Source organism: Glycine soja, chromosome 5 (assembly GCF_004193775.1).
Source record: "Glycine soja cultivar W05 chromosome 5, ASM419377v2, whole genome shotgun sequence".
Classification (NCBI taxonomy): Eukaryota; Viridiplantae; Streptophyta; class Magnoliopsida; order Fabales; family Fabaceae; genus Glycine; species Glycine soja.
In genome coordinates, this window is record NC_041006.1 from 42325074 (window position 1) to 42340804 (window position 15731).

The following is a 15731-nucleotide window of genomic DNA, read 5'->3' on the forward strand; positions in this document are numbered from 1 at the left end:
AAAGGTATAATCAAATATGTGTACATAGTAATCTAATACGTTGAGGCCAGAGCTGTTTTAGAAAAAATCTTATTTTATGGACCAAAAAAACGAACATATTGTAGAGGAAGTTACACAAAGAAAATTAACTTTAGGCCTTATCATTCAAGTGCAAGTTTTTTTTGTCTGCATATCCCTAAATAGTATTTGCGTTTATGCATCTTCTTCTTGTAAAAAAAAAAAGATCTTGGACCTTTCTATTTGTTTTAAGTTTCTAAAAATAATATTTTAGGCCCAAATTAGCGCGGGCAAATGCATGGTTTGGAGCGAATGCTAAGATGTACACTGCCCACTAATCCAGAATATAAATTCTTGCCGCTGTTCATGAGAACTTTGTTTAGTTATCCTTCTTTCATGAATCTACCTCTCAATCCCAATGAAATGGTGGAATCATTTGGAGATGCTGATGCCTGACAGTATATGCTCCATTCCACATACATGTGGCTATAATGACTCGGGTGTCTTGTCATTTGCTTGAAATGGTTGGTTGTCAATTTTTGGAATGAAATATATATTTGACCGAGCTTAATTTTTATACATTTTTTATGAAAAACTATTCACATTATCAACTAATTAAATATGAGCATAAATACTACTTTTAAAATAATTACAAATTTAATCTTACAATTATATAATTAATATATTCTAATTAAATTCTTTAAATTTCCCACTATTAAAAAAATTAGCTTGATTCATCACATCATGATATACAGCAGGAAGATGTAATAAATGCTTAAATTAAAATTTGTTAAGTGAAAACTTAAGTTTGGAAAAGTAACTCAAGTGTTGCTTTTTACAAATCTTAATTTCTTTGTTTCACTAATAACTACTATTTTAAATATATCATGGCACGGAATTTTCATGTTTAGTCGTAATTTTGAAAGTAATCAAACATATCACTGAAATAAATTTACTCTCCAAACTCCCAAAAAAAATAAAACTTAGTCACAGCAAAGCGCAAGCGTGAGTAGTTTCCTGACCAAAAAAAGTTTGAAATATTTTCACAATCATTCCAATTTCCAAGCAGAAACACGAGGATCAATTAAGGGGCAGCAACCAATTGACATGTTGACCATTGAGCAACAACAGTAACAAATTTTATCTTTACTGATTTCAGGCTCGACTGTAGAAGCCAGTTTAACCGTTTCCTTTATTATTATTAGGTTCAATCGAGTCTAATCAGCCATTAGTCCGGACCAAGCGTTGATGTAAATCAAAGGTGTAACTAAACCAGTCAAACCCAGTCAAAAACAATGGAAGAGTAGCATAAAACAGTATCACTAGGGTGAATCGGGGTAAAACATTGAATTTGATTTCAAACTAAAGACTCTTCTCGACTCAAGTAAAAAGTCTACTGAATTTATCCATGAGTTTAATTGAGAATTAACTCATTTTCTCTATCTAGAATTGAAAACTTTTGAGAGTCAATTGGTTAACTCGGGAGTTTGACAACAATATTGCATAGTATTCGGGGTACAAATTAGGTAGGTGATTTGGCTATGGTTTTGTGTCAGTAAAGACAAGTAAACATTAGGTCACCACCTGATCTCACATAAATAATGCTTTAACTTGCACGAGGATTCCATTCGATTAACAAACATGCAAAAGGCAAATATATGTACAAGAAACTACATGTTCCTCTTAACCTGTAACACAACATTGGAGAAACCTTCTCTCCTATCTTTCTTTCTTTCTATGCATCCTCTCTTCATGAAACACAATTGTACCGACTTTGGGAAATTATCAAACTTCACTTATTTTCATCATCATCTTCTGTACAGGCCACCTGCTTGACAGCATATCAAGATGACTTAGCAAGCACGTGACTCAGAAACCGGCAACCGCCTGGTCATTGGTACACTACTGCCGGATACTTTTAAGGATGCAAACAGACAAGATAATCTTGCAATCATGGGCTTAGTCTTCAGCATTTTAGGAACTATCGCCAGTTCCATACCAGCATCACCTGTGCTATGATAGCCTTCAAGATCAGCTTTGGTTATAAGTACTGCATCCCCAGAGGGGGAGTATGGTAAAGGAGAAGGCCTTCGCTTGTTATAGTTTTGAACAGCCTGCTTACAACGCAAGCAAAAATTACAGAATCCAAATGCCGAGGAACGAAATAATTACAAAAAAAGTACTACAAAAGTTGCATTGAATCAGTAGCCTTGTAGAGGGAAGGGGACACACAAAAAGGACTTGGTTATACCTTCCACTGTGACGGTGCTAGTAGCACTCTAGGTCTTCGAGACCGAACATATTCCAGGGCAGTAGCAGGCGTCATGTGTTTGTATTCAACCTAGAAAACACAAGTAGACCGCAAGGAAAACATTCAGCACCTTGAAGCCTTCAATGATGGTACAACTCAGTCATAAAGATAATCACTTACCAGATAACAAAGCACAATTGTTGTACTCCTCCCCCGACCAGCTTTACAGTGAACATAAGTAGTTTTACCGCAAGTTGCATTCTCTGCCATAATACAAAGGAAATACACATACGACTATATTTCACCACCAACAACCAAAAAATAACAAAGAACCACATAGACATGCATTTACACCCCACACTTTCCCGAAATTAAATTGAAAAGAAAACACCCACGATGAATGAACTGCACAGCCCGGTTGATATCCACAAATGAGGGGGCAAAGAGATAATCTCTGGTGGGAATCACCAAATGATCAATCCCGTGAGCCTGAAACAAACCAAGATATCATCAATGGTCTATTTCTCCTAAAAACAAATATACTAAAATACATTGTGAAACTATTATTTCTGTATCCATTAAACACAAACCACACATTACCAACATCAGAGATTTGACAAGTTTCCAACTGCAAGTAGGATTTAGTAGCACACAAAGTGCAAAAACAGACATTCCAATAAAAGAAAGGGGATATTGCTGACCCGATACAACGACGATGGCACCAAGGTTTCATAGGGCTCGTTGAGAGTAATCACACCACCCACACCAAGCTTCTTCAAGTGAGGAACGTCTTTGGGGAACGGAACAGCGCCCAGTAACAAAAACTAGCAATGACAACAAACAAAATTTCAGTAAAACCTCAATTACGAGTATCAGCAAACAAGGCACAAATCCATCAACGGGTTATACAACAATTCAAAACAACAAAACCACGATTAATCAAGAACGAAAATGAATAGGATTGAGAGAGAGAGAGAGAGTAAAACCTCGTCAATTTGATCCCACCACCTGAACTCAGCTTCAATCTTGTTACGAAGCACATTATACAAGAGTGTGGGATAGAACAGGATCCGAGCACCTGCTCCAACCAACGCTCTCTTGGCATCAACGCTCACAATCTGCCTCTCAAACTTCTCTTCATGGTCCCTACTACACTCTCCATCGTCCAATTCCTCGATCTTCATCGCACGCGCCAAACTAAACCCTAAAACCGCAACACCGATCCCAATTTGGTTCGGTTAGAAACATGAAAATTGAAGGGAATCGAAAAGCAATCGTACCTTAACGCTGACTTGGAAACGAAGGAAGACTCGAATTTGGGAGAAACGAGATCGATGGGAAAAAGAGAAAAGCACGAAGTTTGGGGGCTGAGAGTGGTGAGATGTTCATAAATCATAAGAAAGAGTACTCCTAGAGTGTGGAAGGTCCTTTAACTAAAATGCCCTTGCTACTCCACAAAATTACCCTTCTATTATTGCTGGAAACCATGCCTAAAGGGTGTGCTTTTTAGTAAGTGTCATTTACTAGGTAGATTATTAGTCAATGGTCCAAATTCATGAAATAATAAATAAATTATTAATTATTATTTGCAGGTCATTCAAGAAATTTAATTTATTAATTGTTCTAAAATTTGTAGAGATATTATCTTCACTGTTTAGTGTGTAAAACAAATAATTAATATTTATGTTGATGGCTAAAGATGGTCAAATATTTTACTCTTTTCTTTAGTGTCTCCTTTCTTAATACTTGACAAAATAATCTTTCAAAATGGAGATCCCTACAAAAAGATATTCTAACCCTCAAGTTACATTTTGGCGTCAAAAGCAAGGGTGACCGTACATAGTGTGAAAGAGAGTCATGGTCTCGTGCTTTTTTAATCTAATTTTTTTTAGTACGTAAAATGTATAATATTTTAATAATAAAATAATTATTTTTATTTAAAGAGTTTGATTGTATAAAATAATAATATTGAAGTAATAATTTTTTATTTTATTTTATTTTTGATAAATAATTTTTCCTTTTTTATAGTATTTATTGTGAAAATAATGACATTTTTCTCTCTTTTAAGACACATATACTGTTTTTTATAAATATTATTTTTCTTTTAAGGATAGTTTTGAAAATAAAAATATTAATTTAAGGTAAATTTAATACTATTAATTAAATTAATCAAATTCTTTAATGCTGTTGAAATAGTTAATCTTACCTTATAATAAAAATTGAAGGTAGTGTTACTTTAGAAATACTCAGTTAAATAGTAATTATAATTAATGAGTCTACTCATAATTTAAAACGTAAATTTTTCTGACAAATGAATGTAGCTTATACTTTTTGGTCTTTTCGTTAAAAAAACTAATTAATAAAAAAATAGTTAAATTATTTAATTTTAATTATTAATGTAATAAGTTTAAATTTTATTCCATAAATATCTATAAAATAATATATATGAAATTATTCTCATTCTCAATCACATTTATTACATATAATAATGATAGAGAGATGGATAAAAAATAATATTGTAAAAATTAGTATGGATTCTTATAATCCCATCTCTATTTAGCCAATAATTAGCTTACAACACTAAAGTGATTAATTAAGGTTAAATATTAATTTGTAACTTAACGTATGCATACGTGGGATTTTTTTTATTCATGGGGAGATAAAAAGAAAGCAAAGAGGATCAAGTTCTTAGAAAATCTGTTAAAAAAATAAAGTTCTTTGAAAAATCAATTCAAAGGAATAATATGTGCAAAATGAAAAATTAAGAATTCCATTATATATAGTTATACAAATCAAAATATGCAATTGACTGCTACATTGTTATTATATATACACGATAGTATAAAATTTATATATGATAGTTATTAATATATATTATAAAGATTTATTATATATGCGGATAAGCCCAATTGTACTTTTAATGGATAAAGTGACTTATTTTATTTTTGTTAGGAACTAAACAAAACAAAAGGAAACTTCATTACCGGGCAGGACAAGGTTACTGGGGTCCCCACAAGATCATCCCGTTAAATAAGGAAACAAGAGAAGAAGGATCTTCATCTAATTGAAAATATATAATTACAAAATTTTGTGTCTATAGAAGCCAAACAAAATAGTCATGGATTGTTTTGAATATATTGATATGGCTATTTATTAGATAAATAATATAGTTTTCTTATAATTGATTGTATATCAAATATATAAATTTAAAATATTACTAAAAGTTTTATGTTTTTTTTTTCAAAATAAAATGATAAAATCCAAACAAAATATAATTGGTGAATTTTTAAGATGGAATCCGGTTACAATTACCGTCTTTAATGAAGATCAAATTGAGTTCAATAATTCAATAAGGATACATCCGATGTTTGGTAATTAGTTTAAGAACGGTATAATTCCAATGTTGGTAATCAATCTAATATTTATAAATGAAAAAAAAAATCTTACAAGAGTGCAGATTTTTTTATATATATAGAAAGAGATCGAGATGTGAAAAGAACATTCATTTTTTTATTATTATTTTCTTTTATGGAGGAAGGTGCTGTGCTATATTGTTTTTGTCCATAGATGAATGCTAATATGCAATGATGTACATCCATAATGAAGAAGAACGTCTATTTACCTAGACTGTGACAAATTAGGTGTTTGTATAATAAAGCCAATTCTAAACTGGACCGCATTTAAAAATAATCATTTTCAATTCAATTGGTAACCAGGATTACGTTTGCTAGTTTCTATCCATTGAGTGGCAAAATATGCTATCACTACAGGTTATGTTGAATAATTCCATGAAATATATCTGTTTAAGATAATAAGATCAAGATAAATATATTTTATTCCAACTTTTTTATTTAATATGAGTATAAATAATTATTTTATTTATCACCAAACATTTGGATACTTGTGTGACATTTGGTGATATAACAAAAAAAAATAACAAAGGGATTGTTAGTTAATTATTCATTGACGCATGAATCAATAATTTCATCTAATATTGTTTTTTTCGGATGTTCATTTTTATTGTTTTATTGATCAATTGTGTTGAAATTTAAAATAAATTTAGGCATATTTAGGCTATCTCAATTAGAAAATTAAATGAAAGAATGAAATCTTATTTGTCCATTTCCTTTAGAGTATGTTTGGATGGAGAAATTTAATAGGGTAATTCAATTTTTTAAAGGATTTTAATTACTTTTCAATTAAATAGGATGTTTGGATAAAAATTTGAAAAGAAATTGAAATTTGAGTATTTTGATAAGGGATTTTAGTTAACTTAAATATTTGCATTTCAAATTCTTTCATTTATGAAAAAAATTCAAATTCTTTTCTGCTTTGTAGGATACACAGCTTCTCTCAAAAACCTCATTCATTCTCTCACTATTCTCTCTCTTGCAATATGTTCTCCTGAAAACCTCTGCACTTGTTCAGCTGTCGGCGGTGGTTTCCGGTGACTGCATCGAAAAGTTTGTGCTGGTCATAAGCAAGGTCAATTCTCGCCTCTTCTCTCACTCTTGACTGCATCGAAAATCTCCTTCATTCTTGACTACAACGGAAAGTTTGATTGCATCAAAAACCTCTTTCATTCTTGCAAAGTTTCTCACTCTTCTCTCTCTCTTACAACAGTTTCTCCCTCTGCATTAAAGAATTGACCAAATACACACATTTTTTTTTAATATTTGAGTCTATATGATAATTAGGTTCATTTATAGGCTCAATCACAACATACGTGTGCTAGCCATCACATACCTTAACCAAAGCCGAAGGTCAACTGAACCAGAATCCCAAAGGGCTAGTTATGGGTCTAATTTTGGGTGGTCAAGTTTGAGGGGTATTTCTATTAACATTACCAATATTGCTATTCACACCACCAATGTGGGTAATTTTTTAATAATATTCAAAAATATCATTCCAATGAAAATATCCTTCTATTGTATTGTTGTGTACAAAATCTACCATGAAAACATATTTTTGTTGTAGTATAAGAGTGTGTGGGCAAAACATAAAACAAGAACACATTTTTATTATAGATTTTATACGTGGGAACCTGTTTCCATTTTATATATTGTATGCACCCACTATTCTATGACAAAAATACATTTTTATTGTAGATTTTGTATGTAGTTGTCATGTCATAGTGAAAATGTATTTCTGTTATAGTATAGGAGGTTTGTACAAAACCTAAAACACAAACACATTTCCACATAAAAAAGTTACAACAAAATCATGTTTTCGCATACAAAATCTTAAATGGATTGTTTAAGATTTTGTACACACCCCATGCATGTATAACGAAATCATGATTCTATCATGAGTTTTAAAAATTAAAAAAACAAAAACACATTTCCGCGTGCAATATTCACAATGAAAATGGGTTTTCACGCACAAAATTTACAATGGAAACATATTTTCGTTTTAGATTTTGTATGTATCCCATGTTTGTACAACAAACATGTGGCAAAAAATAAAATAAGTGAGAGAGGAAGGGAGAAGGATTGGAATTGTAGGAAAACCTCTGAAGGAGAGAATAGCCATTTACTAAAACTAGGTATTGTCAATAGTAATTTTGATAATGATAATAGTAACTCCCATTTTGAGTGGATTGGGTCTTTTGAGCCTAAAATAATCATAATCAATCCTAGTTTCTAACATTATATTAAATGATCTTTTTTATCACTATAAAATTTGTAAACGTATCTATTAATTTAGTTGAGAAAACTAACTATAATGAAGTTTTCTCTCTCATTTTGTGAGAAAATAAATATAAATCTCATTGGCTATAAATAGAAAATAAAATGAAAAACCAAATTACTAATTACAAAAATTGAAGTTTTAAAAAGAAAATTAACATATCTTAATGTTGTAAGTAACTTGGTATTAGCTCCTTGATAGAAGTTGACACTACTTGCAGGGTTAACAAATAACCTTCAACACCTCTACGAAGAAAAAACTTACGATTCCTAAGCAAGGGAATGATATAACTCATATAAGTAGTGAGTGGATGCAATGTAAGAAATGAAATTTAAATGGAGGAACAATTGTTTATTCTCTTCACAAACAGAGAAAAAATAATGATAAAATCTTTGTACCAGATGAAAGAATAATGATAAAAACTTGTTTTTGTAAAGATAACCGAAGCTATTAGAGTTTAAAATCTTGTTAGTGTTTGAATATTAGGAAAATTGTTGGAGAGAAGAGAGTGAGAGTGTGAGGTACACTATAGGAACATTAGTTGCATAGTAAAACTTGAAAACAGAAATTAATGTGAATAAGAATAGTAAAGAGAGGGAAATTTGTAAAACTTTATATAATAATAAATTCTAATTTATATTTCTGGTAGTTGAATTCTAATTTATATAATGAGGCGGATGGTATTTGATAAAAAAAAATATAAATAACCCATTGAAAATGATATTTGGATTAAATGTTGTCGTTTTTCTCTGCACAGCTACACTATTAACATAGGAATCCATCAGGAACCTATTAATTTTCTTTTCATTCGTCCAACCGTCCTAATCCTACAATGATACAAATGCTGGGCACCAACATTCGGATGAGATAAAGAGAGGAGGGAGTAGACGTAAAGGCCAAGCAAGAAAACATTTATGCATTGCAAGCAACTAACCCAAAAATCCTTGGCAAGAATTAAAGGTAGGACAGAATTTGCCTTTTTTTAAGTGTTTATATGATATTGTTTTCTAGTTAAAATTAGAATCTTTTTAACCTTTAATGTCCAAATTAGCAAAATAAAACTTTTAATTTTGATTGGAACACCACAACTAAAGTACTACACTTTTGTCTAATCACACCCATGTTACAATAATTCCAGAAGGTGACCACACCAGCAGTCCTATTCCTATTGGCGATAGCACATGGAACGCGAGGATCGATGTCAAAAGCAAAGAGTCCATTGATAGAGGCCAAATATTCTTATGTTACGGTGATTTATTTGAAATAAACAACCCCCGAGACTTATTCCAAGTTTAATCTTATCTTTGGAATTGTGTCACTTTCAGTTTTCCATCTGTTTAATTCCCTTAAAGTAAGATTTGGAATGAATTAACGGATGAATACCTAACTTAAGAACATGCATTAGACTTGTCCTACCTCTGCCGGTTTTTGCGGGGTGGGTTGGTAGGTAGCATCATCGTTATAAAATGTACTACTATAAGCTTGGTGGCTACTTTTTCGATCACCTTTTATTGGTTCTCTTTTCCTCCTTTTTCTTGTGAAGTGGAACAATAGTTCATGACCATCCATGGAACTTGGAAACTAGCTGTCCCATTAGTGGTCAAAATGGTGTGCGCTCTTCTTCCCTATCCTTTTCACACCAAGATCACTCCTTTTCTTTTCATGGTGCTGAAAATTTTAAGTTTAGATGAATTAGATTTTGAGAGCTCATTAGAATTATGACATACTACGAAGTTTAAAAAACACTTATACATTACCTTTTAACAAGTTCATGACATTGACAAACAAAAAACAGGTTCATGACTTCGATAATAGGTTTTAAACTCACGTTCTTATAAGATATGAGTATCATGTTTACTGATTGGATAACCTTTGTTGGCCAAGATCACTCCTCTAATCATTGGTTTCAGGACCGTTCTCCCATTATTTAGGCAAGGGAATTGAACCCTGCGCGTCCCACTAACTTTTGTTGAACTGTACATATTACAGCACAATATTGAATTCCACAAGAATACAATTTCAAATACAACATTATTTGAAAATAGAACGCTATATACTCCACTTTGGATCAACCCAAGTTGCTATGAAGCAATAAACCCTGCCCGAACTCCGTTACACCAATAATTAGTTTTGCACCATCATGTGTTTCAGTGGTTGACGATGTTTTAAGGAGCACGAGTTAGTCAAAGTATTTCGATTATTATAAGACAATTCTCTAATAAGTCTTTGATTACATCCTGAAATGTTTGATCGGGCAGTGCTTGTTTTTTTTAAGAAGACTACATTAGCATTGAAAAGTTAAGAGCTAGCTAGAAATTAAGACACAACTTTTCACGACCGTTGGCTGGTAGCTACCATCTGGCAACCATTTATCGCAACTTGAATTCCCTCTACCAGCCCCGCTGCTACAATTGCTTTTTTCTCCTTATTGCTGGTGGAAATCTGAAGGATTCAACCTCTCAAGTGACCTAACTTAACCAAACCTATGTGTGTTAATTATGCTATAGGCTCCTAGAGATGTTGTGCAAATCAAAGAGGACTAGAACGTTGAAAGAGCTCCCAAAGCTGCAGTCAGTAATCAGTACTCTAGTCTTGGCGTCTATTTCAAGTTTAACCAAGTGTGAAGAAACAGATTAATCAATACATATAATGACATTGGAGATGACTCGCTCTTACTTCACAATATGTTTTTGAGTAAATTAATTAATTAATAAACATAGGTTTAGTTAAATTAGGTACCTCCCAATCTTTTTACTCTGCTGTCTAGAGTTAATTAGCAGCATCAGTATCTTTAATTTTGCTCTACTTAACTTTTAATGACGGAGAGTTATAAGATCAACTTAGTCAAAAATATTTTAAATTTGAATTTATTCCACTAACAAAACTTAACCATTAACATACTAACATTTGTGATAAAAAAAATTACTAATAACTATAACCACACATGTTTTTGCTTACTATAAAAGCAACACAGCCAGTTATATTTTTTGCCTTTTTATCCCCTGCAATAGATACTGTATTTACCAACTCTCTTAATCTTTATCGCTATCTCCATCTTTAATTTAAATGGGAAGCGTAGCCGTAACATCAATGAAATATTGATGGTTATGTCTGCGCAATATACCGGCTTTTCATTAAATTTATGAGCTAGTAACTGTATATATACAGCCTATATCTTCTTAAAATAATGTACACATTTTTATTTATGTTTGGTCATATTAAGAACTACACCAAATATTAAAAAATCCAAATAAAAATATTAAGAGTTGCACCGCCCAATGCATACATCAACAATTCTTCTAATTTTGTTACACGTCTTAAGTTTGAATAAATGTAATTGTATTAAAAATGTATAGAAAAAAAACTTCACTGCTCATAATCATTATTCATAAAATTAAGAATTTTTTTTGTTACAAGATAATTAAGAGATAAAAACTAAAAAAAAAAAAAAAGTTTCTAAAACTGAAAATTGTCAATCACATTAATTTAACTATTACGTGGAACACGTCTCACTTAAGTTTAGAAGTGAAGATGACAACAAATAATAAGTTTAGAGACTCAAATAGCACAATCGATAATTTTGAACATTTATTTATAATTTTCTTTGTTTTAGAATCCATTTGACGGCACTTAATGTTTTCAGAGACAAAAGGGTAATTTACTCTGATCATTTTATCCATTCCGATTTTAATTAATTGTTCAATGTTATGTGATATATCGATGTGAGTAGTCGTAGCCCCGAAAAGTTACACTAAAAGGTCACAGTATAATTATAAAAAAAACATATAAAAAAGTTATGCTAAAAGTTGTCCATTTATTAAAAATTATGCTCTCCATCACTTAAGATGTCTCGTAATTTCACAATCATAATTAAAAATAAGTGCAAATTTGTAATCATATTATTATCTACTAAAATATAGAAACATTTCAAAAATGTTTTAAAGGGCTTACCACGTGATTGTATCCTAATTTTATTTTATTGGTAGGTGTTTGAGAGCCTCAAATATTAATCCAACAGAAGTCAACATCGTCTGTGCTTATTCAAAGCTACAGCCCAAAAGCATTTTATAATGTAAACACTAAAAAATTTAACACTACTTTTCTTTTCACACCATTGAGTGACAAGAAGAAACCAGTGTATAATAATAAAATAAGTAACTTTATGTGACTATTTAAGTGAGTTATTTATGTGTCATTCCAAAAGAAAATGGTGAATGAAGAACCCAACCCCCAATCCAACCCATTTATGTCTTGAATGTAGAAACTTGATTTGGACAAGCTCAAGAGCATTCCATCAGTATCTTGAGCTCCAAATGGAGAACACCTGGATCCTGAGTTTTCACCTTCTCCTCCTCCTGCTCCATCCAAATGCAGCAAAAGGGGCCATCAGTGTTGGTGTTGGTGTTGGTGTGGGTGTTGGTGTTGGTGTTGGCATTGGCATTGGCAACAGCCCAGGCCCCTCTGGCTCCACTGGATCAAACCTGAAGAATGCCTTCACAGCACTCCAGGCATGGAAATCTGCCATCACTGATGACCCATTGAAGATTTTGGATACTTGGGTTGGTTCCAATGTGTGTTCCTACAAAGGTGTCTTCTGTGCAAACTCTGAGGATGATAATGGAATCGTGACAACAGCAGCAACTGAGTCTTCTGTTGTTGCAGGAATAGATCTCAACCATGCAAACCTCCAAGGGACTCTTGTCAAAGAGCTCTCTTTGCTCTCTGACATCACACTTTTCCACCTCAACAGCAACAGGTTTTCTGGCTCACTTCCTGACACATTCAGGGACCTCACTTCACTCGAAGAGTTGGACCTCAGCAACAACCAACTCTCAGGCCCTTTCCCCATGGCCACTCTATCCATGCCAAACCTCATCTACTTGGACCTCAGATTCAACAACTTCTCTGGCCAACTTCCTGATCAACTCTTCAACAAGAAACTTGATGCTATATTCCTCAACAACAACAACTTTGGAGGTGAAATTCCAGACAATTTGGGAAACTCACCTGCCTCAGTGATCAACTTGGCCAACAACAAGTTGAGCGGAAGCATCCCTTTCAGCTTTGGCTTCATGGGTTCAAGACTAAAGGAGATTCTCTTCCTTAACAACCAGTTAACAGGTTGCATTCCCCAGGGAGTAGGGATCTTCACTGAGATGCAAGTTTTTGATGTCAGTTTCAACTCACTCATGGGCCATTTGCCTGACACAATGAGTTGCTTGCAAGACATAGAGGTTCTTAATTTGGCACATAACAAGCTTTCTGGGGAATTATCCGAAGTGGTATGCTCCTTGAGAAGCCTATTAAATCTAACCGTTGCTTACAATTTCTTCTCTGGGCTGAGCCAGGAATGTTCAAGGCTATTCAGTGTGGGGTTTGATTTCTCGGATAACTGTATTCCTGGAAGGGATATGCAAAGACCACAACCAGAGTGCTCTATAATCCCTGGTGGTAGTCTAAATTGTCTTAGAATTCCTACTCCAAAGCCTCTTGTTTGCGCTGCAACTTTGTCTAAGCACACAAATTCACGTTCCTCTTCTCCCTGATGGATTGGCGGCTACTACAGGTTCGTTGGTCGTGGATTCGGTATACAAGATGTGCCTTGATTTGATGGTGTTAACAAACAAGATAATTTATATGTCACGTGGCATGCTTGCTTGATTTCATTGCCACAATCGGTGTACAACTACCACGGCTTTTTAATTTAGATTGTGTATTCAGTATTCTGCTTCGTTCCCCTCATAAATACTATGGCAACTCCCTACTTCATTGCTTGTGTTGTTTGTCACTACTGAAACTTGATCCCATAGTTACGTTATAGGCTACTTACCTAAATTACGCAAGTTACGTCAAATTTTTCTTTTACCTGTCCAAAAAAACATTGCCAGGAGTTTGCTTGTCAAACTGCTACATTCATTTGGTTGTTCGCTCTAGCTATGTAACACAATTGACATTTATTAGACAGCAATTAATGCGAATAAAAATGAGAATAAATTTACACTTCAAAAGAAGTATCATCGATTCAGATAACCTAACAGCTTAGGCATTTTATTTTTTTTGTGTTATTGGGTGAAAAAACTGGTAATGTTTAAGTAGTATTTCTAACATAACTAATGATGCCACTAAAATCTCTTCAGGTTAATAACTAAATCCTACTATACCGGACATGGTTTTCCTATAAAAAGTTATCGAGGGCTTTTACAACTAATAGTCAAGAAAAAAAAAATAGATAGCAATGATCTTCATTCTTCATAACAGAAAATGTAATTTCCCTGATAATTAAGGTGAAAGGTTTTGAACTAAGACTTTGAAAGATCGTGTAGCCACTTCATAACTGGACAAGCCATTATATTCATCTCCTAAACTGTATTGAATCCTTAGAGTCTTTGTTTTCATTAACAAAGAATTTCAAGTTATCATCAGTACGTAGCAAGATGTGAAACAAGGTATAAACATGATGAACATAAGCAAGAAAATTCATATAAACAATTGTGTTGGTTATACCATTCGATGAATTCAGTTGAAGCAGATTATGTGTTTTATGTTTTTTCTTTCTTGTGTTGAAGTTCCCACTTTTTGTAAACAAAATGCATGTTGAACACATTTTGGTGACGAAAGAATAGATGTCATTTTCGTCACGAGTTGCCTTAATAATAACAACTACTTAAGTTGCAAAAATTTTGTAGTCAACCAAAATTCCATATGTGAGAGTTATTTATACAATTTAAAGAGTAACAAAAGAATAATTGAAGATAAATATGAAATTTAGAAGAGTATAATTAGTTAAAAATTGAAAATGAAAAATGAAATAAATACTAATATTTTGAGAGTTAATAAAATAAAATATATTAAATTAATGTGTATAAAATAATATTCTTCAACAATTGATTAAAACACACTTCTCACCAGAAATATGTTAAACAGTTGTGAACTAATATATCATAAGGAGAAATAAAAAAATAAGGATTATCCATTAATAAAAATAAAAATAAAATCTATTTATTATATAAAAATGAATGCAAAACCACTTTTGTGCAAACAAAACACAAAATTTACTAAAAGAGTACTGTTTTTAAAAAAAAATTACAACCAAGGTTATGAAACTGAAAAGTAATTATTTATATGGCATACTGACTGCTTAGTTATTAAATCAAGTGTCAAACTATTAATAACATTTCATTAGTCTAAAGATATTTATGGATTAGATTAAATTAATTTTGAGAAGAAAAGTCATATAATTTAATCCTATTGATTTTCTAATTTTACGATACAATTCATTTGATTTTAAATTTATGATACAATTGCATCCAATTCAATTAATTTTTTTGTTTTAATTATACTTTTTTTAAAAAGTAGTAAATAAACTTAAATACATATTTAATTAATGTTCTCCTTACCAAAAAAAAGAGTCCTTACCAAAAAACCAGTGTTCTCTACTTATTAAAATTTATTTTTCTTTGCATAAAAAATATTTTTCTTATTTTTATTTTTAATTAAACTTAGATATAAAATTAAAAACATAAATGTATATCATTACTATTATTATTATTATTGAATAAGTACTCATAAATTATCGATAACATGATATTAATTTAATATATAATAATAATTTTATTTAATAATTAAATATATTTTACATACTTCAATTACTATTAGAAATTTTTAATCAAAATATTCAATAAAAAATGTTGGTCATTTTTATTATAAATAAACCAATACAAACCAAATAAGAATGATGTACAAAATAAATAAGTAAAAAATCATAATCATTGAATATTTCAAATAAGAGAAGAAA

The 15731-nt window shown here is 31.7% G+C and overlaps 2 protein-coding genes across 2 annotated transcripts; one reads left to right on the top strand and one right to left on the bottom strand.

Annotated features, from left to right (window-relative positions):
* Positions 1 to 1462: 1462 nt before the first annotated feature.
* On the bottom strand, positions 1463 to 3684 carry LOC114413535 (putative dual specificity protein phosphatase DSP8). Its single transcript, XM_028377994.1, has 7 exons — positions 3529 to 3684; positions 3235 to 3452; positions 2950 to 3072; positions 2644 to 2737; positions 2429 to 2511; positions 2249 to 2338; positions 1463 to 2111 (listed from the first exon to the last, which is right to left on the bottom strand). The coding sequence occupies exons 2-7, from the start codon at positions 3430 to 3432 to the stop codon at positions 1851 to 1853; spliced, it is 849 nt and encodes a 282-aa protein (XP_028233795.1). The 5' UTR covers positions 3433 to 3452; positions 3529 to 3684; the 3' UTR covers positions 1463 to 1850.
* An 8442-nt stretch (positions 3685 to 12126) lies between these two features.
* Positions 12127 to 13713, top strand: LOC114413536 (leucine-rich repeat extensin-like protein 6). The gene has a single exon (XM_028377995.1). It carries the CDS (start codon positions 12151 to 12153, stop codon positions 13480 to 13482), a length of 1332 nt encoding a protein of 443 aa, XP_028233796.1. The 5' UTR covers positions 12127 to 12150; the 3' UTR covers positions 13483 to 13713.
* Positions 13714 to 15731: the final 2018 nt, after the last annotated feature.

Coding starts and splice junctions, on each gene's coding strand:
- LOC114413535 (XM_028377994.1), bottom strand. CDS start 3,432: ATGAAGATCGAGGAATTGGACGATGGAGAGTGTAGTAGGGACCATGAA. Junction 2,512..2,643: donor GGCTGTGCAGTTCATTCATC/GTGGGTGTTTTC, acceptor GTATTATGGCAG/AGAATGCAACTTGCGGTAAA. Junction 2,112..2,248: donor TAGCACCGTCACAGTGGAAG/GTATAACCAAGT, acceptor CGTTGTAAGCAG/GCTGTTCAAAACTATAACAA.
- LOC114413536 (XM_028377995.1), top strand. CDS start 12,151: ATGAAGAACCCAACCCCCAATCCAACCCATTTATGTCTTGAATGTAGA.